The sequence below is a fragment of the Dromiciops gliroides genome, chromosome 3 (assembly GCF_019393635.1).
Source record: "Dromiciops gliroides isolate mDroGli1 chromosome 3, mDroGli1.pri, whole genome shotgun sequence".
Classification (NCBI taxonomy): Eukaryota; Metazoa; Chordata; class Mammalia; order Microbiotheria; family Microbiotheriidae; genus Dromiciops; species Dromiciops gliroides.
The window spans coordinates 82553583-82579472 of NC_057863.1; the positions used below are offsets into that span (position 1 = coordinate 82553583).

The 25890-nt window shown below is 38.5% G+C and overlaps 1 protein-coding gene across 1 annotated transcript in view; it reads right to left on the minus strand.

The window, feature by feature from the left end:
* Positions 1 to 22273: 22273 nt before the first annotated feature.
* The window catches only part of CPO (carboxypeptidase O), a 108133-nt gene continuing 104516 nt past the window's right edge, over positions 22274 to 25890 (minus strand). Inside the window, exons 10-11 of the mRNA XM_043993359.1 lie at positions 24065 to 24149; positions 22274 to 22560 (exon numbers count right to left, since the gene is read on the minus strand). Coding sequence (XP_043849294.1) covers positions 22274 to 22560; positions 24065 to 24149 — 372 coding nt within the window. The remainder of the gene's footprint in view (positions 22561 to 24064; positions 24150 to 25890) is intronic.

The window sequence follows — 25890 nt, forward strand, 5'->3', positions numbered from 1 at the left end:
TCTCATGCTGTTCTAAACTTCTCTTTAGGAACTCTCAGTTCAACCAACTTCACATGCAATTATAATAGGTAATTTAGCTTCCTATTTAATTAAGAAGGCTAGATGATAGGATCAAAGATTTAGAACTGGAAGAGACCATAAAAGTCACTGAGTCCAATCCAATCCCGTTATTTTACAATTGAGAAAACTGAAGCCCAAGTGGTTGGCCCAGGTCCCACAGGGAGCAAGGAGCAATTAAAACCTAGTCCTCTGAATCAAAATCTAGTACTCTTTTCTCTAAATTAAACTGTATTCAAGAGCCATCCTGCATGTGGGCAGCTAGGTGGTGCAGTGGATAGAGCACTGGCCCCGCAGTCAGGAGGACCTGAGTTCAAATCCAGCCTCAGACACTTGACACTTACTAGCTGTGTGACCTTGGGCAAGTCACTTAACCCTCATTCCCCTCTAAAAAAAAAAAAAACCACCATCCTGCAAAAGATCCCTTAACCACCTTCTTATTGAAATAAAGTCTCTTAAAGGTTATTTGGGATGGGAATTGGACCTATGAATCTATTAGAATAGGGCAGAGGTGTCAAACATGTCAGGCAACCAAGTGAGATTAAAATATAAGTGGGAAATATTTAACAAATTTTTTTTTAAATTCACTATAACAAAGTTAATGTTAATAAGTTGTTTCCTAAGTCGATATGTGGCCACAGGGATCCTTACATACAATTCAATGGCCCCCATTTGTACTTGAGTTTGACACTAATCACATAGGAAATTACTGGTTGAGGAAATTCCATTTTCAGTGCAGAATCAACACCTTGTCTGCAACTTTTGGTCTTGGAGAGTTGCCTAGAAGCTGGGAAGTTAAGTGACTTGCCAGGCCTCATCAAGGAAGATGTGTTGGAAGGCTGACTCTCTGCCTATTATTCTATATTGCTGATGATCTCCTAAACACCAAACAAACATGACTATGAAACAAATTCCCCCTCCTCTTTCTTGACCTCTTTGTGTCATTTAACAGTAGTATGAATCACCCACTCCTTCAGGTTACTCCTTTCTTTGCATCTGTAATAGCACAGGGTTGCTATTACGGGGGGGGCGGGGCGGGGGGTCCTCCGCTCCACTCCCCAGTTTTTCTTCTACCGTATTTTCTAATCTTTCTTTACTTCCCTCTTCTCAACGTCCTTAAGGTAAGTATTCACAAGAAGCTTTTGTCCTTGGCCTATGTCTCTTTCTCTCTTTATACCCTCTCTCAGCAAATCTCATTCATCTTCCCATAACGTCAACTATCCCTCTTTGCAAATAACTCTTAATCTAATATTTTCTCTCTGAACTCATAGACCTGAATCGCCTGTCTACAGAAGATCTCTAACATGTCCAAAATCTACATGTTCAAAATCAAGCTTATTATCTTTCTTCTTAAATACTCAACTCCTTCTGAATTCACTATTCCTGTCAACATTGTCCCCCCTATTTGGTCAATTTTCCATTTTTTATCTTTGACTCTTATATGTCCCACAGTTGTAATATCCAATTGATGAACAAGTCTTGGTTGATTCTGCCTCCTTCATATTTCTGGCATCTGGGGTTATGGAAAGGTAATATGCATTTATATAGTGCCTACTATGTTACTTAGGCAGCATGCTAAGTGCTTTACAAATATTATCTTATTTGATCCATCTCCTTATCTATTTCCATGACCGCCATGCTAGTATTTACTCTCCTTCTCACCTGTCCAAACTATTCCACTACCTGCTTAACAGATATGGCCACTTCTACTCTCACTCACTCCCAAGCATTTGTCCTAGACCCTCCAACTCTGCTATAGACGTTATCCTAAAGAATGAGGAATGGTTCAGAAAGTATTGTCAAGGATGTGACTGCCATTGACCTTCTTTGCATTCCCAGTGCTCAGGGCAGTGCTTGGAACAGAGTAAGGGCTTAATAAGTGCCCTGTTATTGATTGACTGATCCAGAGTCATCACTAGCCAAGGGTTTGGAGTATAATATGCCTTTAGACACTCCTCAGGGACATAACACAGCTCTGCACAAAAGAACACAAATACAAGGAAGGGTCTCCAGAGCTGGACTTCTCTGCCACACAGAAATCTCACATGTCTCTCTTCCTTTTCTTTCTCCTAACAATAATCATCTCTGCACTGAGAGCCATTAAAAAAAAACACATTAAGATTTCGAGGTCTATATTAAAAACATTGACCCAGAAGCCTAGGGTTTCTTTCCCTTTCTTTTCAAATAGGCTGGCAGTGTTATTGGCAGCAGCTACTGCCTCCCTGTTTCACAGATTAATTGCTTTGCCTTGCTGATTGTGTTAATAGCATCCTTCCTATCACTGCCAAAGAATCTTTCTCATACAGTGATTTGGCTATGCCACACCTCTGCTCAGAAATCTTCAATGGCTCACAGTTGCTTACTGACAATGATCAAATTATTCTGCTTGGCATTTGATGCTCTCCACAATCTGGTGCCACTGTACTTTGCAGTATTATTATCTCATACTAGTTTTCTCCACATATTTTTTCTAGCAGCCAAACTGTTGCCTAACCTGGCCCTGGACTTTCCTTTCTACACACCCTGGCTCACAAGGTTATCTTTGTCTGGAAAAGCCTCCATCTCTTCTACACATATTGAATTACTAAGCAATTACTAAGCATCTTTTTTTTGTGTGTGTGAGGCAAGTGGGGTTAAGTAATTTGCCCAGGGTCACACAGCTAGTAAGCGTTAAGTGTCTGAGACCAAATTTGAACTTAGGTCCTCCTGAATCTAGGGCCGGTACTCTATCCATTGTGCCACCTAGCTGCCCCAACTAAGCATCTTTTAAAACCCAACTCTAATACCACTTTCAGGGCAGGTAGGTGATGCAGTGGATAGAGTGCCAGGCCTGGAGTCAGGAAGACATGAGTTCAAATCCAGCTTCACTTAGTAGCTGTGTGACCCTGGGCAAGTCATTTAACCCTATTGGCCTCAGTTCCTCATCTGTAAAATGAGCTGGAGAAGGAAACCGCAAACTACTTCAGTATCTTTGCCAAGAAAACCCCAAGTGGGGTCAGGGAGAGCTGTTTACAACAGAAACAACTCAACAACAGTACTTTCACCATGAGGTTTATTTACTTTGATCTTCCCTGTCTGTAACAATCTTTTCTTCCCTCGAAGTCTATAAAGCAGTTGCTTTGGAAGTTCTCTATTCTTTTTCTTGTAATATCATATATGTCATAACCCTCCCCCATGCTGCAGGTTCCATGAGGCTAGAGACGATCTCTTCTCTAAATGTTGTCTCTCCCTCAGTCTCTGGCTTACTTATCTGTAGAGAGCTAGTACTTAATCAGTGTTTATTGAATTGGATTATATCTAATAGAAGGGAAATACGGTGCCTTCCTTCTGCCAATTATCACTAATTTGTCCTGCATATATCTTCTTTTACAGACTTGTTTAAATGTTGTTTCCCCCATTAGACTGTGAGCTCCTTCAAAGCAGGAACTGGGTCTTTTTTGTTTCTTTGGGTGGTTTAAAAAAAATTTTTTTTGCCTTCTCTGTATCCCTAATACCTAGTACAGTACCTAGAACATAGTAGGTACTTAATGTTTCTTGACTATTGACTGTACACAAATATTTTTTTTTGGAGTGTACACAAATATTGATGATACAAGAGACTGTTAGAAAAGTACAAAGGATGGGTCCAAGCAATGTGCACTGAGTAATCTAAGGATGGAAAAAAATCAATTTCAAGTGTAGGAGTCAGAGAAAGCTTCATGGAGGGTGTGGTACCTGAATTGGATCTTGAAGGAAGAGAGAAGTTTCAATTCATAGTGATGGGAAGGAAATGGGGCAATCAATTCCAAATTGGGGGAACTGCATGGGAGAAGATGAGTATGGCCTAGGAATGGAAAGGTAGGTCAGAGCTTCATTATGGAAAGCTTTGAATACCGAGATCAGGAGTTTCTGGTTCAGTCTCTTGTTGTTGTTCAGTCATTTTTCAGTCATGTCCAGCTCTTTGTGAATCCATTTAGGATTTTCTTGCCATAGATACTGGAGTGGTTTGGCATTTCCCCCTTCAGCTCATTTGAGAGAAGAGGAAACTGAGGCAACCAGCTTTAAGTGACTTGCCCAGGGTCACATAGATAGTAAGTGTCTGAGGCCAGATTTAACTCAGGAACGTGAGTATTCCTGACTCCAGGTCTGGAATTCTATCCACCGTGTCACTTAGGTGCCTAGTTTATTCATCAGGTAGTGTGATACAGTGGGAAAAGCATTAACTCTGGAGTCAGAGGATTTGAGTTCAAATTCCTTCTCTGATGTTTACCACATGTGTGACTCTGAGCAGGTCACTTTCCCCTGAATAGTCCAGGGTTTCCAGATTATCCAAAATTGTTGTTTGTCCTTCATTCTCATAAATAAGGATGAATTAAAGGAACTATAGATATTTAGCCTGGAGAAGAGACTTAGTAATAATAATAATTAATATTTATATAGTGCTTACTATGTGCCAGGCATTTTGTTAAGTGCTTTACATTTATGATCCTCACAACAACCCTGGGAGGCAGGTGCTATTATTAATCCCCATTTTACAGAGGAGGAACCAGAGGGAAACAAGTGATTTACCCAGTGTCACACACCTAGGAAGTATCCGAGTCTGGATTCAAACTCAGCTCTCGACATTGTGCTCTATCCACTCTGTTACCTAGGGATATTATAAGTGTCTTCAAGTATTTAAAGGGCTAGGGAAGAAAGATTGGATCCTAGAAAGTAGAACTAGGAGAAATGGATGGAAGCTGACGAAAGGCAGATTTAGACTTGATATAAGAAAGCATCCTAAGAATTAGTGCCATTAGCCCCTTCAGGAGGTGAGTAGATAGCTCTTCTTCACAACAGGTCTTCAGGCAAAGCCTGGATGATCTCTCCTCTGCAATGCCATTGAAGGGATTCTTAATCAGCTGGGTTTAGGGCTAGATGACCTCCAAAACCCCTTCCAATTCCTGGATTCTTTGAGGGAACCACAAGGAAGTTGAGGCAGGAAATGGAATTTTTTTCCTAGAAGTTTGACAGTAAAGGGGATGAGAGAAATAATAGTTTGGGGAGTTCTGTCTGAAATTGTTTATAATTAAAAATAATATTGAATATATTTTAGACTGAGAGAAAAGGTTCTATTAGAGAAGATGGTCTGAAGATACATGAGAGAGAGGGAATGATTGATGGACTAAAGAAATGGAGGAGACAGGAGGGGATGGGATCAAGGCTACAGATGGTGGTGTGAGCTTGGGCAAGCAGGAGGGCCACCTTTCCCTCTCACACTGGAGAGGAGGAGAGAATGGGTGATGAAACAGATTATAAATGTAAAGACACAGAGTTAGGGGACTTTGCAGACACACTTTTCTAACTAAAGTAGGAAAAGAAGCCATTGTTTAGAGTAGGGTGAGAGAGGGGTGAAGTTGGAGATAATTAGTCTTAAACAACTAAGGTAGGGAATGAGAGGAAAAGCCAATGTTGTTTTTCAGTCATTTCAGTCATCTGATTTGTTGTGACCCCATTTGGGGTTTTCTTGGAAAAGATGCTGGAGTGGTTTTGTCATGTCCTTCTCCAGCTCATTTTACAGGTGAGGAAACTAAGGCAAACAGGGTTAAGTGACTTGCCTAGGGTGACACAGCGAGTAAATGTCTGATGGTGGATTTGAACACATGAAGATAAATCTTCCTGATTCCAAGCTCAGGGTTCTATCCACTGTACCACCCAGCAGCACTTTAAGTTTTGCAAAGCACTTTACATTTGTAGTGGGAAAGAAAAAAGACTGTAGCATAACAACAACATTAACAATCATTAGCATTGATATAGCGCTTTAACATTTGTAATGTGTTTTACATTTTACTTTATTTTTTTTTCATGTGACCTCATTTGATATTCATAATCAACCTGTAAGGTATGGATTATTATTATCCCATTTTACAGATGTAAAAACTGAGAGTGAAAGAGATTAGATTACTTGCCAAGACCACAATCTTTTCTTCCCTTGAAGCCTATAAAGCAGTTTGTTTGGAAGTTCTCTATTCTTTTTCTTGTAATATCATATATGTCATAACCCTCCCCCATGCTTCAGGTTCCATAAGGGCAGAGATGATCTCTTCTCTCCCATGGTATTTGACACTTCTGGGGTGGCAGTGAAGGAGCTGGTGAATGAGCAATTGGACAAATGCAGAAATTTGCTCTTATTAAGGTTTGGAGAGAATGTTTGGTGAGTCGGGGCAATGCGTGTTGGGGTGGGGTGGGGACTGCATTAGGCTGGTAGCACCTGCAATGTTTGATCTTGTAACGATTGGAATGACGGCACCTGCTGGATACTTAGTGTAGAAGTGTTCTGCCCATGAAGCGAAGGTCTTTGAGGCAAGACCAGGAGTCTTTTCTTTGGGAGGAAGTGACGCGGCTAGTGGGAGGAGGAAGGAGAGACTGGCGCTGACTCTGGGGCTCTTCCTGTAGGACGCTGGCGGAGAAGGAGCTAGAAATGTGCTCTCCCTTTAATAGATAGGAATCTAGGCCTTTTTCTCTCTCTTTACCAATTCTTATTCTCCTTAATAAATGCCTTAAAAGTCTAACTCTTGCTAAAGCTTATAATCTTATTGGCGACCACTCATTAGATATTTTAGACCAGACTAGCTAGAATTTTAGCCCTTAACAGATGGCTGACCACGAAGAGGAAAGCTGAACCTCACTTCTGATCTTCCGGTTGGGTAAGAAATTTCCCCTACCCTTTAAACCTGCTAAGTACTGGTGTACTGGCTGTGTTTTCCTTTAAATTTTTTCGAATGACTTTTACACTCCCTAATTATCCTATTTTTGATTTTAGTCTGTTATTAACCAGACAAATGGGGAGATAAGTATCATGTTAATGCTTTGTTTTTGTGGATTTTTCTATTTTTCTTTTTTATTTTTGTTAAAAGAGCCAGCAACTACTCACACAAGGAAATATCCCTCCCTCTCCCAACCATGCTTTTTTCAGAGAAACCTGAGAGATTCCCGCAGCTTTCCAGTTCTAACACTAATTGTTGCTTTAATTTTGCATGCCTGGAGGCAATGACCCACCCTCTAGAAGCTTTTAATTCCCCTAGCACCTGAGGCAAAGTGGGGGAAGAGGATCCAGGCTGAGATCAAAATCAAGTCTGATTCAATTGCTCTGGTCCCTCCCCTCCTCTCCAGACCCCACCCTCTACTCCTCCCATGCAAGCCCATTGCTTCCCCTGCCTGGGAAGTCCAGAGATCTGATGCGTATGCTCAACTTTTTCTACCTGCATTTGCAGCTTCAGGCTCAGCCCTTCCCCGGCCTGGCTGTGCTTTTGAGACAATCTTAGAAAACTCTTTAAATTCCAGATATGCTCGTTTTGTTCATAATTTTGCTAACCTGCTTTTGTCTTTCATTAGTAATCTTATAAAGCATTGTATGGTGAGAAAGACTGACAGACAATATAGAGGGGTAAAGAAGAAAAACTTAAGCTGAATAAGAATGACAATCATCACCATAGTTCAAGGACTCCGCTTCTTTTGCCATGGAAGGGTACATATTTTTTTACAGAAATGTAGAAGTAAGCAGCAAGGTATTGATATGAGTATTGGGGATTTTAGATATCGGAATCAAAAGTGTTCTGAATTCACTCAGATTATTAATGTCAGTTCAGAGGTTACATAGGATTTCTATGCTATTACATATACATTTGAAATTAAGGTATGGGTTTATTTTCATAGAGATTTTCATGCTTTTGAGATTGTGTCTTATACTTAGTTTCTAAAACAAGGAGAATATTTGTAAAAGCTTTTTATAGTCATGTGATCAAGTTTATATTTATAATACTCTTATTGATATTAAGTTCATATTCATTTAAATTTCCTTAGTTTGAATTTCACTGTATTTTATTGTTCCATGTGTATTTTCTTCTATTCATTTGTCTATCTAATTTTGAAACATTGCAAGATGGTTTTGATTTTATTATACAATGTTAATTCTAGGAGTATTGTGCTCCCATATTCTGAGTTGTTTGTTTTTGTTATTTTTTCTCAACTGATTATTTGATCAAACTCTTTAAAGCATTTCCCTGGCAAATTGTTTGCCATGGCAAGTGTAAATTGATTCTAGAAGTATTATTTTTGATAAGCATATTCCAAAAAAAAAAAAAGAGGGAACATTTGTAAAAGTTTTCTTTTTTTCAAAAAAAGTTTTCTTGAGATTGTGTTGTGCTTTAACTTGTATTTAAATATGTTCAGATTTTCAAAAAAGTAATTGTATACTAAGTTAAAAAAAAGGGGTATTATTTGAAATTGTTGCATAATTATATATTGTGTTCTGAGTTAAGATGTATTCACATTTTTTGCAATCATTTATTATCCTCAATTTTTAAATCCATATGAGACTTGGATTATGGGAACTTATCATTTAAGACATTATTGCCTTTATTCTGAGTTATCAGATGCCAGTTGGCAAGATGCCATCCAATCACAAGAGGAATACATGCAAAGAGCAGACATTGAACTGTTACATGAGGGAGACATGCACGAAGTTAAGGTATGGCCGAGGGAACGGCTTTTGACAAATGTTGAGGTTGGATTCTCTTGGTTTAATATTTTATTTTATTTTTCCCCACAATATTGTACAGATGGCTGGAAGTATTCATCCCACCCATCTCACTTCTACACCTGGCTTCTATGCTCCCTCCTTATGCCTGATGCCATGGACATCTCAATCCCATGCATCTGATTAAGTCTGACTCAGTTTCTTCCAATATGTTCGGTGGCTTAGACATATATTCCATCCACCTATTTTAAGCCTGGCATACTGTATGGGCAGTACATATTGCTCAAGTGTGGGAATGCTCATATCCCATCATTTCTCTGTTCTTTTATGGTAACCCCCATAATTATCTCAGGTGTCATGATAAATACAGTGTTGAATTTGGCCTTGACACCTGTTACCAATTATATTAGATTTTTTTTAATTTCTCATAATGGCATGAGGATAATTAGGCAGATGATGCAAAAAGTGATGAAACAAAGATAAAAATTATTTTTAAAAATTAATATCGCAGCAATTGTCTTCTCAATTACTCCCCATAAGGGGGGGACTATAATAATAATATAATTTTAAAGAATGGTTCAATTTTTGTTTTATTATATGTTTCATGTGTAACAACTAAGATTCTGAATTCCCTTAGACATGTTTTTGAAACTTTCATTGTTTGATTTGATTATTGACAAAGCTATTTTAAAGTTGTGTTAAGCTCAATTTTGTAGGAAATTTCCTGGCTGATTACCAGCATCCACACATCAACCCCTGAAAAGACTTCCATTCCACGACTACACCTAGAGGACATCTGAGAAAAGACTTTCAGAGACTTTAAATGAACAGTTTTGATTTGTTGTTTTTTGTTGTTTTTTTTCTCTTTCTGTTATAATATACACCATCTGTAACATGTATCTCTGCAGAGGCCCTCCCTTTGCAAGACTAATGTCAAAGCGTCGGTTCATGAGGACAAAAAAAAAATCGCCCCTCTGGACAAAACCTTTCCTCTCTTCCTTTTCTATATTGTTGTTCACATATTATTAGTTAGCAATAGTTATTATATTGTTTTTACTGTTCCATCAAGGAAACATTTTGTTTCTTGAGGAACAACAGGGGGGACTGTAACGATTGGAATGACGGCACCTGCTGGATACTTAGTGTAGAAGAGTTCTGCCCATGAAGCGAAGGTCTTTGAGGGCAAGACCAGGAGTCTTTTCTTTGGGAGGAAGTGACGCGGACTAGTGGGAGGAGGAAGGAAGAGACTGGCGCTGACTCTGGGGCTCTTTCCTGAGGACGCTGGCGGAGAAGGGAGCTAGAAATGTGCTCTCCCTTTAATAGATAGGAATCTAGGCCTTTTTCTCTCTCTTTACCAAATTCTTATTCTCCTTAATAAATGCTTAAAAGTCTAACTCTTGCTAAAGCTTATAATTTATTGGCGACCACTCATTAGATATTTTAGACAGACTAGCTAGAATTTTAGCCCTTAACAATCTCTTCTCCCTACCTAATCATCTTTATTGTTGTGGGAGAGGAAGGCGTATGTGTGTGTGAGAGAGTGCATATGTATGAGTTAGTGTGTACATGAGACTAAGTTTCTGGGTATAGGTATATGTGTGTGTGAGTCTTTGTGGGTGTGTGTGTATGAATCTGTCAGTGTGTGGGTGTGTATGTGTGTCTGTGTACTTATATGTGTGTGAGTGTGTTTGTGGGTATCTGTGAATCTGTGTGGGTATGGGTTTGGGTATAATTATGGGTCTGTGAGTGTGTATCTGTGTTTGAATGTGTATGTAACAGTGTATGTGTGAGTCTATGTGAGTGTGTGTGGGTATCTGTGTGTGTGTGTATGTGTGTGTGAGAGAGACAGAGAGAGAGAGAAAAAGAGAGACAGACAGACAGACACTGTGGGTTTATGTATTTGGACATATGTATATATTTGGGAAGAGGGAAGGTTTCAGCTTGTTCAAGGCTAACACCTACATGTATGTACATCAGAAATGGGAAGACGGGTGAGGATAGCTGTGGTCAGAACCAGCCCAGGACTTCCTGTGTGTTCTATAGCAGCTGAATTTGCTGTTAATTCCCAGCCTAGAGAAGGGGGCTAGTCTGAAGATCAGGGTGGGGTCTCCGCTTACTCAGTACAGTCATGATAAACCCTCAGCAGCCATTTTCTTTGGCACTGATTAATATCATGGATATTCAGGATCTCCGTGAGTGGGTTCTTGCCAATACAAAAACAAACAAGCAAACAATCATTAAGCTTCACGTTGCTCCTAGAAGGAGAATTGGCCAAATATTCTCTTGCTAGGTCTGAAGTCTTGTCCCCAGAATATGTCCTCTATGTTTGAGTACACATATCTTGGCCTGGGCCTAGACCTGGGCCTGGGCCTGGACACCGTTATCTGGGAAGTATCTTCATAGTCCCACAGGGAAGACTGCTGCTTGCCTGGCAGCGTTCTAAGAATAGCTAAGGTAGTTGTCATATTGTAGGAACCTTTGGATCTACCTAACCTGAGGTGGCTAAGGAAAGGCAGTGTGATATAATGGGCAGAAAATTATACATAGAGTCAGAAAGCTCCTTGTGAGTAGGGATTGCTTCATTCTTTGTCCTTGTAACCCCAGTGCTTATTATGGTAACTGGAACACAGGAGGTGCCTAATAAATACTTTTTGGTTGGTTGATCAAATGAGATAAGGTCCACAAAGCTTTTTGTTAACCTTAAAGCAGGGTTAGGGGTAAGGACTGGAGCACTGATTTCATTGGTGTAAGGAAAACTCAGAGGAGGAAACTCCCTCGATCTTTGCAGGTCAGCAACTTTTCTGCAAATTAGAGTCGCTGAAAGTTGTGTGGACCTCTGAGATGTTAAGTGACTTGTCCAGTGTCACACAGTTAGTGGGTGGGATTTGAACTCAAGATTTTCCCAACTATATATATTCCAGACCTCTATATATCATGTCACATTGCCTCTCTGTAATTTCAAGGTGCTATGTAAAAATCAATTATGATGATAGGGAGGAGGAGGAAGAGTGAGAGAAAGAGGAAGAAGAGAAGGAGAAGGAGAAGAAGGAAGTTTGCCCTCCTGGTTCTAGGCTGATACTAGAGTGACATGTTCCACCTGCCCCACTAGTGGTAAGACAGGATGGTCAACTCAGAGACTAGTGAAAAGCATCTTTAGACAAATAGGGCTCCAACGTCCATTTCATTGTCCATAATCAACATGGCACCAATCAATCCAGGGAACACTTATAGGGCACAAAATCCTACCTCATAGACTTTAATTAAAATTTGGAGAAAATGGCCACGTGGCTTCTGTCTCAAAGCAAGAATCAGTGGAGCCCAAGGATATTGCTTTAAAACTGATTTTCACGGTTGTCAGGGTGTATCTAGTAATTGCCAAGATGTCCATCATGTTGTATTAATAGCATGATGGATGTATTTAAATATTTGAAACATGATAATTTTTAAAAATCCTTTCTACAAGTATAATATTTGAAATATACATTTTTATATTTGAAATCTTTTGTACAAGTATAATAGATGAAATATGTAATTTGAAATTATTCTTTTTAAATCCTTTGTACAAGTGTCAGTTTTACAGATGTATATAGGCTTCTGAAATTGTAAAATGTGCTAGAAGTGGAAAACTATGTTGCATTTGTTTAATTTTTATTTTTTTTGAGGCCTTAAGACATCAGTTAAAATGACAGTCTTGGGCTACAGCGGGTAGCATAGGCATCATCCTTGAATCCATTTCTTAAGGAAGGATGGGTGATTTGCTTGCCCTGATAGTACCATCTGGGAGGTGGGATTCTGCTGGCCTGGCTGGCAGATTGGAGTGTGACATCCCCTCCCCAACTCCCACTCTCCAAATGACTTTGTATATAGTTTTTTTGACTTTTCCATGCATGTGATATTTCACACCAAGACTTTAAGATCCTGAGGATGCACAACGATTTTGTCTTTTATCTTTGTGTCTCCTAGTGCCCTGGACCATAGCAAATATGTAATAATAAGTGCATAATATGGACCCTCCATTTTCCTTCATCAGATCTGTTTGGTTTGAAATTCATTGAAAATGGTGCTCCCAAGTCGGCTGCCCCCTGGTGGTTCTCCCCATCCCCTTTTAGCTTCCTTTTATGTGTTGTTTTCCCCTTTAGATTGTATGCTCCTTGAGGGCAGGGACTATCTTTCTTTTTTCTTACTTGTATTTTCAGAGATAAGCACAGTTTGTGGCACTTAATAGGAACATAATAAATGTTTTATGTTGAAGTGAATTAAATTGCTTAATAAATGTTTACCAAATGAATTTTCCACTGAGGCCAGTATACACAGAAAGCTTTCCTTCAATAATAAAAATTAGGTGATGATAAAATGAGGTTTAAGATCTACAATTTGGGATTTGAACCTAGGGTTTCTTGACTATGAGCCCAGCAACATGTACACATCCTCCTTTGCTTCTAAGAAAACTAGTTACCCCTCCCCCCCCCAAATATACCTAAAAACATTATCCTAGGGAAGGTAAGTAGCTCGAAAGGTATTTTGTTTTCAACAAAGCTTTCAAGGTAAATATAAAATGAGCATTAGCAGTGGTATGGTGTAGTATGACCCCGTCTTAACCTAGGAACACTGGGTTTTAGCCCCAGTTCTGCTAACATAGATTCACAAATTGTTAGAACTGAAAGGGACCTTAAAGAGCCTTATTTTAACTTTCAACCTCAGATTTCAAATCTATGATCGTTAAAAACAGCTCACACTTAAATACTACGTTATATTTTAAGAATGGTTTTCCTTACAACCCCTCTGTAAGGTGAGTAGCATATGGAGGGTAGACTGGATAAGAGCCAGAATGGTAAAAACTATGCTGAAAAGTCTGGCTCTGATAGTAGTTGTGTGACTTTGTGTAAGTCATTTAATCTCTTCAGGTCTTAGTCTCCTCATCAGTAAAATGTAACAATTGGACGAGATGACAGCTGAAGCCCCTTTGTGCTCTAAATCTGTGATTTTCTGACCTCTAAGGTCATCTTATTGCTTTCAGATTCTATCATCGCATTAGCGTATGTCAAATGCTTTAGCAGCTAGGTGGCACAGTGGATAGAGCATCAGACCTTGAGACCGAAAAACCTGAGTTCCAATCTGATGTCAGACACTTACTAGTTGTATGAACCTGGGCAAGTCACTTAACCCTTCTTTCCCCATCTGTAAAATGAGCTGGAGAAGGAAATGGTAAACCACTCCAATATCTTTGCCAAGATAACCCCAAATGGGGTCACAAAGAGTCAGACATGACTTAACTGACTTAACAGCAAAATGCAAGGCTCACCAGATCTATTAGCAAAGCTACCAAGAAGGCAAGGAAGAAACAGAAAAGTAAGGTAGCCAGGGCCCCTTCAAAACCTACCTCAAACTGTTTATGTCTCCACAAAAGGACACTACAAAGTAGCTTTCACAGAAATAAGACAAATAATTGGAGATAAAGTAATGGCTCATTATTGGACCATGATAATACACTTAAAATGGCAATGTTGTCTAACTTAATTTACAGATTCAGTGCTATATTAAGTAACCAAAGGTTTAACTTTATACAAGGAGAGAAAATGATAACAAAGTTCATCTGGAAGAACAAAAGGTCAAGAATCTCAAGGGAAATCATGAAAAAAGTAGGAAGGAAGGGCACCTAGTATTTCCGTATATCAAACAATACTACAAAGCATTAATCATCAATTATAGATAAAAAAATAAACAGATCAATGGAACAGATTAAGTATTCATGACATAGAAGCAACAACATAGTAACATAATGCTCAATAAATATAAAGATATTGACTTCTGGGGTAAGGATTCACTACTTAATAAAAACTGCTGGGAATATTGGGAAGTAGTTCGGGAGAAATTAGGCTTGAACCAACATCTCTTACCATATACCACAACAAATTCTAAATGGATACCTGATCTGACTATAAATGGTCATATCATAAAAAAATTAGAGGAGAAGGGGAAGAGATACATTTCACAACTATGGATGGTGAGAAAGTTCTCGCCTAAAGGATAAATAAGATAATAAAAGATGAAACATGATTTTGATTACATAAAAACTTTTTAAAGTTTTTGTACCAACAAAAATCAATTCAGCTAAAATTTGAAGGGAAAAATCTTTGCAGAAAATTCCTTTGGTAAAGATATGATATAAAAGATGTATAATTTTATCAATTACCTACATAAGAATAAGAGTCATTCTTCAATAGCTAAATGATCAAAGAGTATTAAGAGACAATTCTGGGAGAAGAACTCACTATTCGACAAAAACTGCTAGGAAAACTGGAAAACAGTCTGGTATAGGTATAGACCAACATGTCACATCATAGACTAAGATAAGGTTAAAACTGCTACATGATTTTGACATAAAGGGTGATAGCATTAGTAATTTGGGGGAACATAGAAAAAAATATCTATCAGATCTAAGGATAAGGGAAAAGGTTATGACCAAACAAGAGATAGTCAATCAAGAGAAGTAAAATGGATAATTTTGATTATTTAAAAGGTTTTGCACAAAGAAAACCAATGTAGCCAAAATTAGAAGGAAAGTAGAAAACTGGGGGAAAATTACAGCAAGTTTCCCTGATCAAGGCTTCATTTCTCAAATATATGGGGAACTGAGGCAAATTTATAAAAATAAGAGCTGTTCCCCAATTGATAAATGGTCAACAGATTTGAACAGGCAGTTGTCAAAGAAACCAAAGATATCTATAGTCACATAAAAATGCTCTAAATCACTAATAATTAGAGAAATACAACCTTACCTCTATCAGATTGGCTAACAAGACAGAGAAGGAAAATGATAAATGTTGGAGGGGATGTGGAAAAACAGGAATGCTAATGCACTGCTGGTGGAGTTGTTAACTGGTCCGACCATTCTGGAGGAACATTTGGAACTAAGACCAAAGGGCTATAAAACAATATACCCTTTGATCTACTACTAGGTCTGTATCCCAAAGAAATCAAAGAAAAAGCAAAAGGACCTATATGTACAAAAATATTTATAGGAACTCTTTTTTGCGTTGGCAAAGAATTGGAAATTAAAGGGATTCCCATCAATTGGAGAATAGCTAAACAAGTTGTGGTATATAATTGTGATGGAATACTATTGTGCAATAAAAAATGACAAGGGAGAATGTTTTCAGAAAAATCTGGAAACACTTATATGCATTGGTCCAAAATTAAATTATCAGAATCAGGAGAACAATATACAATATGATGCAACAGTATACAATGTAACAATATTGTAATGATGATCAAGGGTGAAAGTCTTAATTACTCTGATCAATACAATGATCCAAGGCAATTCCAAATGACCTATGATGAAAACCATTATTTACTTCCAGAGACAGAACTGATGAGCTCTTAATACAGATTGAAGCTACTGTTTTTCACTTTATTTTAAAGCTTTTTAAAAAAAAAACATGGTTAATATGAAAATATATTTTTCATGACTTCCCATGCATATTGTGCATCATATTGCTTGCCTTCTTAATAGGTTGAGGAGAAGATGAAGGGAGAGAATTTGGGACTCAAAAAAAATTTTTAAAGGAATGCTAAAAACAAACAAATAAATAGATTAAGGGTGAGAAAAAAGAGGCAGTTCTCAAAAGGAGAAAGGCAAGCTATCAACAACCATATGAAAAAATGCTCCAAATAACAAATAAGAAAAATACAAATTAAGATAAATCTAAGATTCCTCCACCTTACATCCATTAGAACAAGGAGGAAAAAAATAAGGCAAATGACAATTGCTGGAGGCGCTGGAGAGGACAGGTATATTATTGCATTGCTGGTGGAACTGTAAGGTGGTCCAGCCATTCCAGAAAGCAATTTGGAACTACATACCCAAAGTCACTGAATTGTATGTACACTTTGACCTGGATATACCACTATTAGAATTTATCACAAAGGGATGAAGGTCAGAGGAAAAGGACCAGTAGATATAAAGATGTTTACAGCAGCATTTTTCATCATGGGAAAGAATTGGGTGGGAAAGTGAGTTTCCCTAAATTGAGGAATGACTGAACAAATTATGACACAAGAATGTATTGGAATATCACTGTGCTAAGAAGTGATGAAAGATGCATTCTGAGGAACTTGATAAGATTTACATAAATTCATGCATTCTTAACCTGAGAACTAGAACAATTTATACAATGACTATAATACTGCAAAGGAAACAACTTTGAAAGACTTAAGAACCCTAATCAAAGCAATGATCAAAGACAAATCCAGAAGACAGATACTGAAGCATGCTTCCCAACTCTTTGAAGAGAAGTGATTGAATGTAGGTGCAGAGTGAGACATGCATTTTCAGAAATAATGTCTAAGTTTGGTTGTGCTTTTGTTTTTGCTTGACCTTCCTCATTTATTGCAGGAGAAGACTTAGTTTTGTTTTTTTGAGTGGCAGAATCGTAGCAAGAATGTGGGGGGTGGGAGTAGGGTACCAATAGTGATGCAAAAAAAAAAAAAGAAATGACTATCAATGAAACATTTAAAATACACAAAAGAGAGCAGAAGAAAATTCAAAAGGGAACACAGACTAGTGGGACACTTATTACTTCTATGTCAAATTTAATATATACTTTAAAAAACAAAATGTATGTAACAGAGATTCATAGTTTCCTATGTGATCTTTTTTCTGTTCCTTGTATAAGAAAATGTTCCTGCTTGTTGATGCTTGACAAGTTCATAATGAAAGAAAAGAAAATTTGGACTCCTTTAGGGAGTCCCCATTTTGACAGGGATATTGCAGGTATTTTAGTCTATGTGACACAGATTTATGGGTAGCTAGATGGCACAGTGAATAGAGTGGTGGTCCTGGAATCAGGAGGACTCATCTTTCAGAGTATAAATCTGGCCTCAGATACTTACTAATGGTGAGACCCTGGCCAAGTCACTTAACCTTGTTTGCCTCACTTTCCTCATCTGTAAAATGAGCTGAAGAAGGAAATGGTGAACCACTCCAGCATTCTTACTAAGCAAACCTCAAATGGGGTCACAAAGCATCGGATACAACTGAAAACAGCTGAACTACTATTGACATAGACTCACCCTTCCAGCCATCCAGGTTTGCATTTCAGTATTATGTCCAAGGCCTTACTCCCTTCTTCCACATATGAAATCAATTGCCTAATCTTGCTATTTCTATCTTTGTGTCTCTCCCATCTCTCTCTATAGCACAGGTACCAATTTAGTTCAAGCTCTCATTACCTTTTTCCTGGATTATTACAATAGCCTCCTAATTGGTCTGCCTGCCTCAAGTCTCTCATCAATCCAGTTCATCCTTTACACTGCTGCCAAAGTAATTTTCTTTAAGCACCAAACTCCCCAAGTACCTCCCTGACTCAATCAACTCTAGTGGTTTCCTATTGCCTTGAGGAAAAAATATGAACTCTTCTGTTTAGCTTTTAAAACCCTGCAGAACCTGGCCCCAATTTTTCTTTCCAGCCTCACTGGACATTACTCCTTCTTGTACATTCTACAATCCAAGCAAACTGGTCCTCTCTCTATTCCCCACACATAATACTCCATCTCCTGTCTCTTTACATTTGCAGTGGCCAACCCACATGCCTAAAATGGATTCCTTCTTTACTTCTCCCAGTAGAAGTAATTTTTTTCCTATAAGATGAAACTCAAGTATCACATTTTCTGGTTGAAGTCTTTCCTGATCCACCTAACCACACATTTTAACTAAATTTTCCAAATTAAAAAAATTTTAAATAACAAAATACCAATTTTTTGGGTGGGTCAATGAGGGTTAAGTGACTTACCCAGGGTCACACAGCTAGTGTCAAGTGTATGGAGGCCAGATTTGAACTCAGGTCCTCCTGAATCCAGGACTGGTGCTTTATCCACTGAGCCACCTAACTGCCCCCCAAAATACCATTAAAAAAAAAAATGTGTCCTTTACATTTGTGTTGTATAGATTTATCTATGTCCTTGTTCTCCAATTAGAACATAAGTTCCTTGAGAGGAGGGATTGTTTATGCAACCCTAAAACCTAGCACATGGTAGGTGCTTAATAAATATTTATTCATGTTTTATTTATCCTCATTCCAAAGTGCAAAGTCTATGAAGAATGAATCCCTCATCAAGGAATTGTTTTCTTCCTCAAAGCAAATGTTTCTTTTCAAATCAAAATGAAAGATAATAAAATATCAGTGGAAACCTAGAGATCAAATTGTGTGGGAAAACTATTGTCACATCCCATTGTCAGCCACTGGGTACCTCTACTCCATGGAAAGGAGATTAATTGATGACATTTGGTGCAGATTAAGCCTAGAACTAGACATCTGATCCTCTTTGTCAGGTCTGTCTGGCATCTGGAGTCTGAAGAAGCAGATGCCCAAGCCGTGGACCTCCACTCAGTCAGGGAACACAAACATGCCACAGGGACACCAGACTTCCTTTCCCATGGGATCAGACAAGCTGCCTAGCCCATCAATGCAGAGGTTAAAACAAAGGAACTCTGGACCTCTGGGACCAAACTGCTATACCACTCTTCTAACCTTACCTGATCATCCTTGTCATATTCTTTCTTACCTTGAACAATTTGTCTTGTCTTAAGTCTCTTCCTAAACTGTGTGCAAGTGGAAATGCAAATTTTAATCTCCACTAAGTGGCCCAAATAGCATTATTTCCTCTCCTTCTTTTTAATGTTCATTCATAGAGTGGTTTGAGGTCAGAAGGCACAGGTCTAGCCCCTGAGTGTCTTCCCTGGGTTGAAAGTCTATTCATTCAGATCTCAGATGGGAGAGAGAGGCATTTGTAATATCTCTGGTGTAGCTATAAGCTGAATCTGGAGGGAAACAAAAAGGGGAAGGGGAGATGGAAATGGAGAATTCTTGCCCCAATGTATAAGGGGAATTAGAGCTTGAAACTGTGTAGGCTTTTCAGATTTACAAAAATATTTACATAATAATACATTTCTAAAGCTTTTTAGGACAGCTATGTGATGCAGCAGGTAGAGTGTCCAGCCTATAGTTAGTAAGACTAATCTTTCTGAATTAACATCTGACCTCAGACACTTATTAGGTATGTGACCCTGGGCAAGTCACTTACCTGTTTGCCTCAGTTTCCTCATCTGTAAAATGAACTGGAGAAGGAAATGGCAAACCACTCCAATATCTTTGCCAAGAAAACCCCAAATGGGGTTACAAAATGTTGGACACAACTGGCATGACTGAAGAACAATAAAGCTCTTTGAACTTCCCAAAGTGCCTTACAAATCTCATGTCACTGGAGCCTCACACAACCACCCTGAGAAACATGTACAAGTCTTATTATCCTCATTTTACACATTCAAAAAATAATGAGGCTCAGAGAGGTTAAAGGGCTTGACCATGGTCAATACAGTTGTTAAGGGCTAGAAGTCATCTTCAAAGCCAGGTTTTCCTGATTTCTGGTCCTGTAATCTTTCTACCACACTAAGTACCCACTCCATTCAGTAGTCATTGTATTCTTAGAAAAGTTGGGTGAGGTATGTAGCCTCAGAATTAACATTCTCATTTGTTTTACTGAGGCTCAGAGAAATTGAGGTCACACGGATCGTAAGTGCAAAGCTGGTCTTGAACCCAGGTTTTCAGAATCCAAAGCCCATGCTTTCTCCAAGGTTATCCCCTCTGGAGTGAAGGAAAATATCACCTTGTAGTTGGAGAGCTGGGATGACAGAAAAGAAATTACAGAGTTGGGGAGCAGGAAAAGAACAGTTTTGTCCCCTTGCTTTATAATAATAAATAGCTGACATTTATGTAATTCTCAATGTTTGCAAAGTACTTTGTAGACCCAGTTCTCATTTGAACAATTTTTTTTGTTGTTGCTTTTGTTATTCTATGGGTCAAATGGATCTACCTTGTTTAAACTGGACACGTGAGTTTATAGGATCCTGATAACTCTGGGATACTCCTGCAGGAAATTTTTTCTTCCTAAAATCAATTATAATTATTCTTTGAGATTGGGGTCCCAATCAGTAATGATGGTTTTAGCCATTCACCTACTCAATAGTGCCTCCCAATGCCTCTAAACTAAAATATGAATTTTGTTTTTTAATAACCTTGAAAACCTAGCCCTGATTTGCCTTTTTGGCCTTATTATATATTTATTACCCCCTCTTTCCACTTCTATTCCAGTCAAACTAATTTGTCTTGCTCTCTACACCTTTCCCCCATACCTGGAATCTACCCTTTCCTGACCTCTGCCACTTCATATCCCTTACTTCCTTCAAGACTCAGCTCTAGCACTGCCTACTAAATCAAAGGTCCTTAATCTAGGGTCTGCAAACTCACAGGGGATCTGTGAATATTTTTCTTAAAAGAATACACCAAAAATAAATAAATAGATAGATACGTAGATAAACAAATAAATAAATAAATGGATTAATGAACAAATAAATAAATAGTTAAAAAACATAAATAAATGAATGAATGGATAGATAGATAAACAAATAAATACATAAATGAATGAATAAACAAATAAATGATAAATAAATAAAATTGGGGCAGCTAGGTGGTGCACTGGATAAAACACAAGCCCTGTATTCAGGAGGACCTGAGTTCAAATCTGACCTCAGACACTTGACGCTTACTAGCTGTGTGACCCTGGGCAAGTCACTTAACCCTCATTGCCTGGCAAGAAATAAAAAAATAAATAAATTTTAAAATATATCGTGGTTGGAAAATGCTCTCCAAATCCAAAAAGAGGAAAAAAAAGAACTGTGGAATATGGATAAAGATTGAACCATACTATTTCTCTTGTTTTGGGTGCTGTTTTTCTTTTTTGAGGTTTTTCCTTTTTGCTCTGATTCTTCTCTTATAACATGACTAATGCAGAAATATGTTTAATGTTATTGTACATATATAACCTATATCAGATTACTTGTTGTCTTGGGGAGGGGGCAGGGAGGGGAGGGAAGGAGAAAATTTTGAAACTAGAAATCTTATAAAAACAAATGTTGAAAACTATCTCTACATGTAACTGGAAAATAATAAAATATTTTTATAATTTAAAAAAATATATCATGGTAAGTATTTCAATATAATTGGTTTTCTTTGTAATCCTATATATTTTATGCATTTGAAAACATTATTCTAAGAAGGTGCCCATGGGTTTCATTAGACTGTACATGGCAAAAGAGAGGGTCTAGATGAAACCTTTCCTGATTCCCCTGACTACTAGTGTCTTGTCTCCCCAAACTAACATATTTATTCTCTATATCCTTTTTTTTTTCAGGGAAATGAGGGTTAAGTGACTTGCCCAGGGTCACACAGCTAGTAAGTGTCAAGTGTCTGAGGTCAGATTTGAGCTCAGGTCCTCCTGAATCCAGGGCTGGTGCTTTATCCACTGAGTCACCTAGCTGCCCCTGTATATACTTATATATGTAAATGTTGTATTTCTCCATAAAATATAAAATCCTTGAAAAGCAGGGACTATTTTATTTTTGCCTCGATTTCTCTAGTGCTTTGAACCTAGTAGGTACTTTATAAATGATTATTGATTGTTAATCAAATTCTTCATTTTATGTGTATTCCTTATCTCCAATGCACTAAAAGGAACAGATACAACTTTTATTCATTGATATGAACTGTCTTCATTGTTAAATCATTTGTTTTCTGTACAACAAACAAGTATTTTGAAAGTACAATGCTCTGCAGTTTTATTGAATTGAGTTGATTTGAATTACATCCACAAGGCTGGGGATTCCTATTGGAGCTGTGACAGATGTCCTTCAATGAAAAGCATGAAGGACAGGAAGACACTAAGCCCCATGGTAGATGGGGTGAGCACCACTGCTCTGTTTGAACCCCATTCCTTCTCATAGATATCATCAAGCATGGAGAGGATAGCTGTTGTGGTCTCCTCACAAGTGGGCTGGATCTGGTCTTCTGGTAGCATGAACTTATAAGTGCCATTGTCTCTCAACTCAAATGTATAAGAGAAGGGAATCCCGATATCATAAGCCCAGTCTCGTGAAGATCCAGATAAAAGGTCTATTAATTAAAACAAGATGACAGAATTAATGGCATGTACACTAGTCCCTAGCAAAGTCCTGAACTCTGTGGAGGCAAAGAGGTGACTTCAGAGGAGTGCAATGCGCATTCTGATGAAATAAGTTTTAGAATTGTGGAACCTTAGTGTAGGAAGTGACCTCAGAGTTCGTCCAGTACAACCCTCACACAAAGCATGAATTCCACTGACAATAAAATACGTGTCCCTTTAGTTTCTGTTTAGAGACTTTCAGTGAGAAGGAATTCATGAGGAAATTAATTTCAATTTCAGAAAGTTTTGTTTTTTTTTTGGTGAGGCAATTGGGGTTAAGTGACTTGCCCAGGGTCACACAGCTAGTAAATGTTAAGTGTCTGAGGTCAGATTTGAACTCAGGTCCTCCTGACTCCAGGGCTGGTGCTCTATCCACAGTGCCACCTAGCTGCCCCAATTCTATTTTTTTAACCTAGCCTATGATGTCACCACCTTAGGGAAACCTTTGTTGAGGAAACTCCTTCTACCAATGCAGATTGGTACCTTAGAGCACTCAGGATCAGCCATGACTTACTCAGGGTCATGCAAACAATATTTGTCAGAGGCAGGATTCAAACCGAGGTCTTTCTGACACAAAGACCATCTCTCTACCCATGATGTCATATTGCCTCTTCTGGTTCTTATTTAGTTCTTCTTGTATTAATCTAAAAACTGTCTTTTAGTCCTTTCTATTTCTCACCCCAGGCAGACCAAGGTAATGATCTCTTTCATGGCACTTTTTCAAATACTAAACATGAAGCTCATGTCCACTCTAAATCTTCTTTTTTCTTTATAATACATGCCCAGTCCTTTTAGCCAATCCTCATATGACATCATTTTGGGTGCCCTTATCATTCTCTCTTTTTTTTTTTTTAGTGAGCAATTGGGGTTAAGTGACTTGGCCAGGGTCACACAGCTAGTAAGTGTTAAGTGTCTGAGGCCGGATTTAAACTCAGGTACTCCTGACTCCAGGGCTGGTGCTCTATCCACTGCGCCACCTAGCTGCCCCTCTCATTCTCTTTTAAGACAATAAGAGGTACCTTAATCATGTAAAAATACGAAATTAACTGGATTGATGACCTGAGTTTGAGTGACTTGCATGTTAATGTTATCTGGGTGGGCTTCAGAGTAGAGAAGAAAAAAATTGCATAGATTCTTTTATTTTCAGTTCTATCCTCTCAGCCCCACCCTAGCCTGCTCTTGTTGCCTGATATGTCCTCTGGGAGCTGAGTCAACAGATCAACCACCACTGGACATCACCCTTTTCCCTAACTTCCAAAAGAGAACCTGGGTTGAGCCTGAGAGTTCATTCTTTCTTCTGGTTCACACCTTGTCCCTAGAGGTCACAGTTCAGATTGTGTACCAAAAACTCCCTTCTCTCCAGCTGCTAAGTCCAGGATCTTCTCTTTCCTTCTTCAAGTCCAGTAACTTCCTCCATGCCTTGGATAATGTCAAAGAAGCCAAACAGACACTTACATAACATTTCTGAGGTTGATCCAACTCTATAATTGCTTCCATGCTTTGCTTTCAATTCTTTTGCTGTCTTCTTTCCAACTCGAATCTGTTAGTGGGAAATGCAGAAAAAGATGCCTGGTTTTAAAACAGAAACAACAACCCATGGAGTTTTGCATTTTAGTTTTTAAAAGCTAGAGACAATACAATAATCTCTCTCCCTCTCCCTCTCCCTCTCTCCCTCCCTCCCTCTCTCTCTCTCTCTCTCTCTCTCTCTCTCTCTCTCTCTCTCTCTCTCTCTCTCTCTCTCTCTCATCTCTCTCCTCTCTCTCCTCCCTTTCTCTCTCTTCTCTGTCTCTCTCTGCCCCGCCCCCTTTGTCTCACTAGGTAGTACTGCCTTGCAATTTTATCATCCCTAATTAGCATGTCCTCAGAAGAAACTGGGCACAAGATTTCAGGATATGACAGAGCTGGCATTTTCATGCTAGAAAAAAAAAATCACCCTATCAGTCATGTATTCCCTGAAAGCCAGAGTGTGAAAAACCAAAATTCCCTCTCAAATTTAGCTTGCCACCCATATCTTTAAGCACATTTTAACCAAGGAATCAAGGCTACATGAAAAAAAGGGTCTCTGGAGATAAATGATGGGGTGAAGACACAGATGATAAAAAGAGGAAAAAAATTGTTGAGTCAAGTTAGTCATAAGAAGAAATAAGATACATATCAGATATGGTGAATATTAGCTGAGAAAGGATGACATTGGTGGGAGGGACAGTGATTCTGAGGAAGGAACATAAACTAGGATGTGTAACTAGGATGGTGCAACAGGAGTTTTCCCCAAAGGGTCAAAATTTATAAGGTGCTTACAGTAGTTGTATTGCTTTAGCATGTAGAAAAAAAATCAAACCTAGAACCTAGTTACCAAGAATAATGAGTCAAAATAAAAAGAGATAGAAGGCTCTCTTCTCTCTAGTGATTTCATCCCAAGTAAGCTCCTCCTAATTCCCTCTCCTTTGCTGTAACTTCACCAGGGGGCAGACTCAGAATGTCCACCTTTCCTCCATGGGGCAGTATCATGTGATTCCTCCCTGGCACTGTACCTTATTTCCTAAATTGATTTGCAAGTTTTCTCTCCCCTATCCTCCCCACCTCTAGCACTCAAATTACTTTGTCTTAAACATGAATTTAGGGGGCAGCTAGATGGCGCAGTGGTTAAAGCACCAGCCCTGGATTCAGGAGTACCTGAGTTCAAATCCGGCCTCAGACACTTGAAACTTACTAGCTGCGTGACCGTGGGCAAGTCACTTAACCCCCATTGCCTGCAAAAAAACCCCCCAAAAAACAAAAAAAAAACCCAAAACATGAATTTAAAGGAATCTTTTGTCCTGTTTGCCTCAGATGCATGTCATGATGCTTGCCCTGGGTAAATAATAACTAGTTACAACTCTGCTTGTTAAAACATCAGTATTTTTCTTAATCTTTAGTTACTATGATTAATTATATATTTAGCGATTATTGGGAGAAAGCAAGGATGGCCCCTAGCATACCGGGTAAATTGGCAGTGAATCTTTGGAAGAGCATGGATATGAATCACAAAGGATGGACAAACTGGATCAAGAAGAAATTCCAGAATCATTGAGATTCCAGATCAATTGGTATATCTGAAATAATTTGTATGTGTTGGTTTTACATACATATGTATGTAAGCACATGTGTATGTATATGCATATATTCCTAAATTCACACAGCAACGTTTTATTCCTCCTCATTGATATAGAAGTCACTCCGGGCTCCTACAGGGAAGAACAAATTATGAAAGGTTCTAACAAGCTGGAAAAGTTTCCTTTATA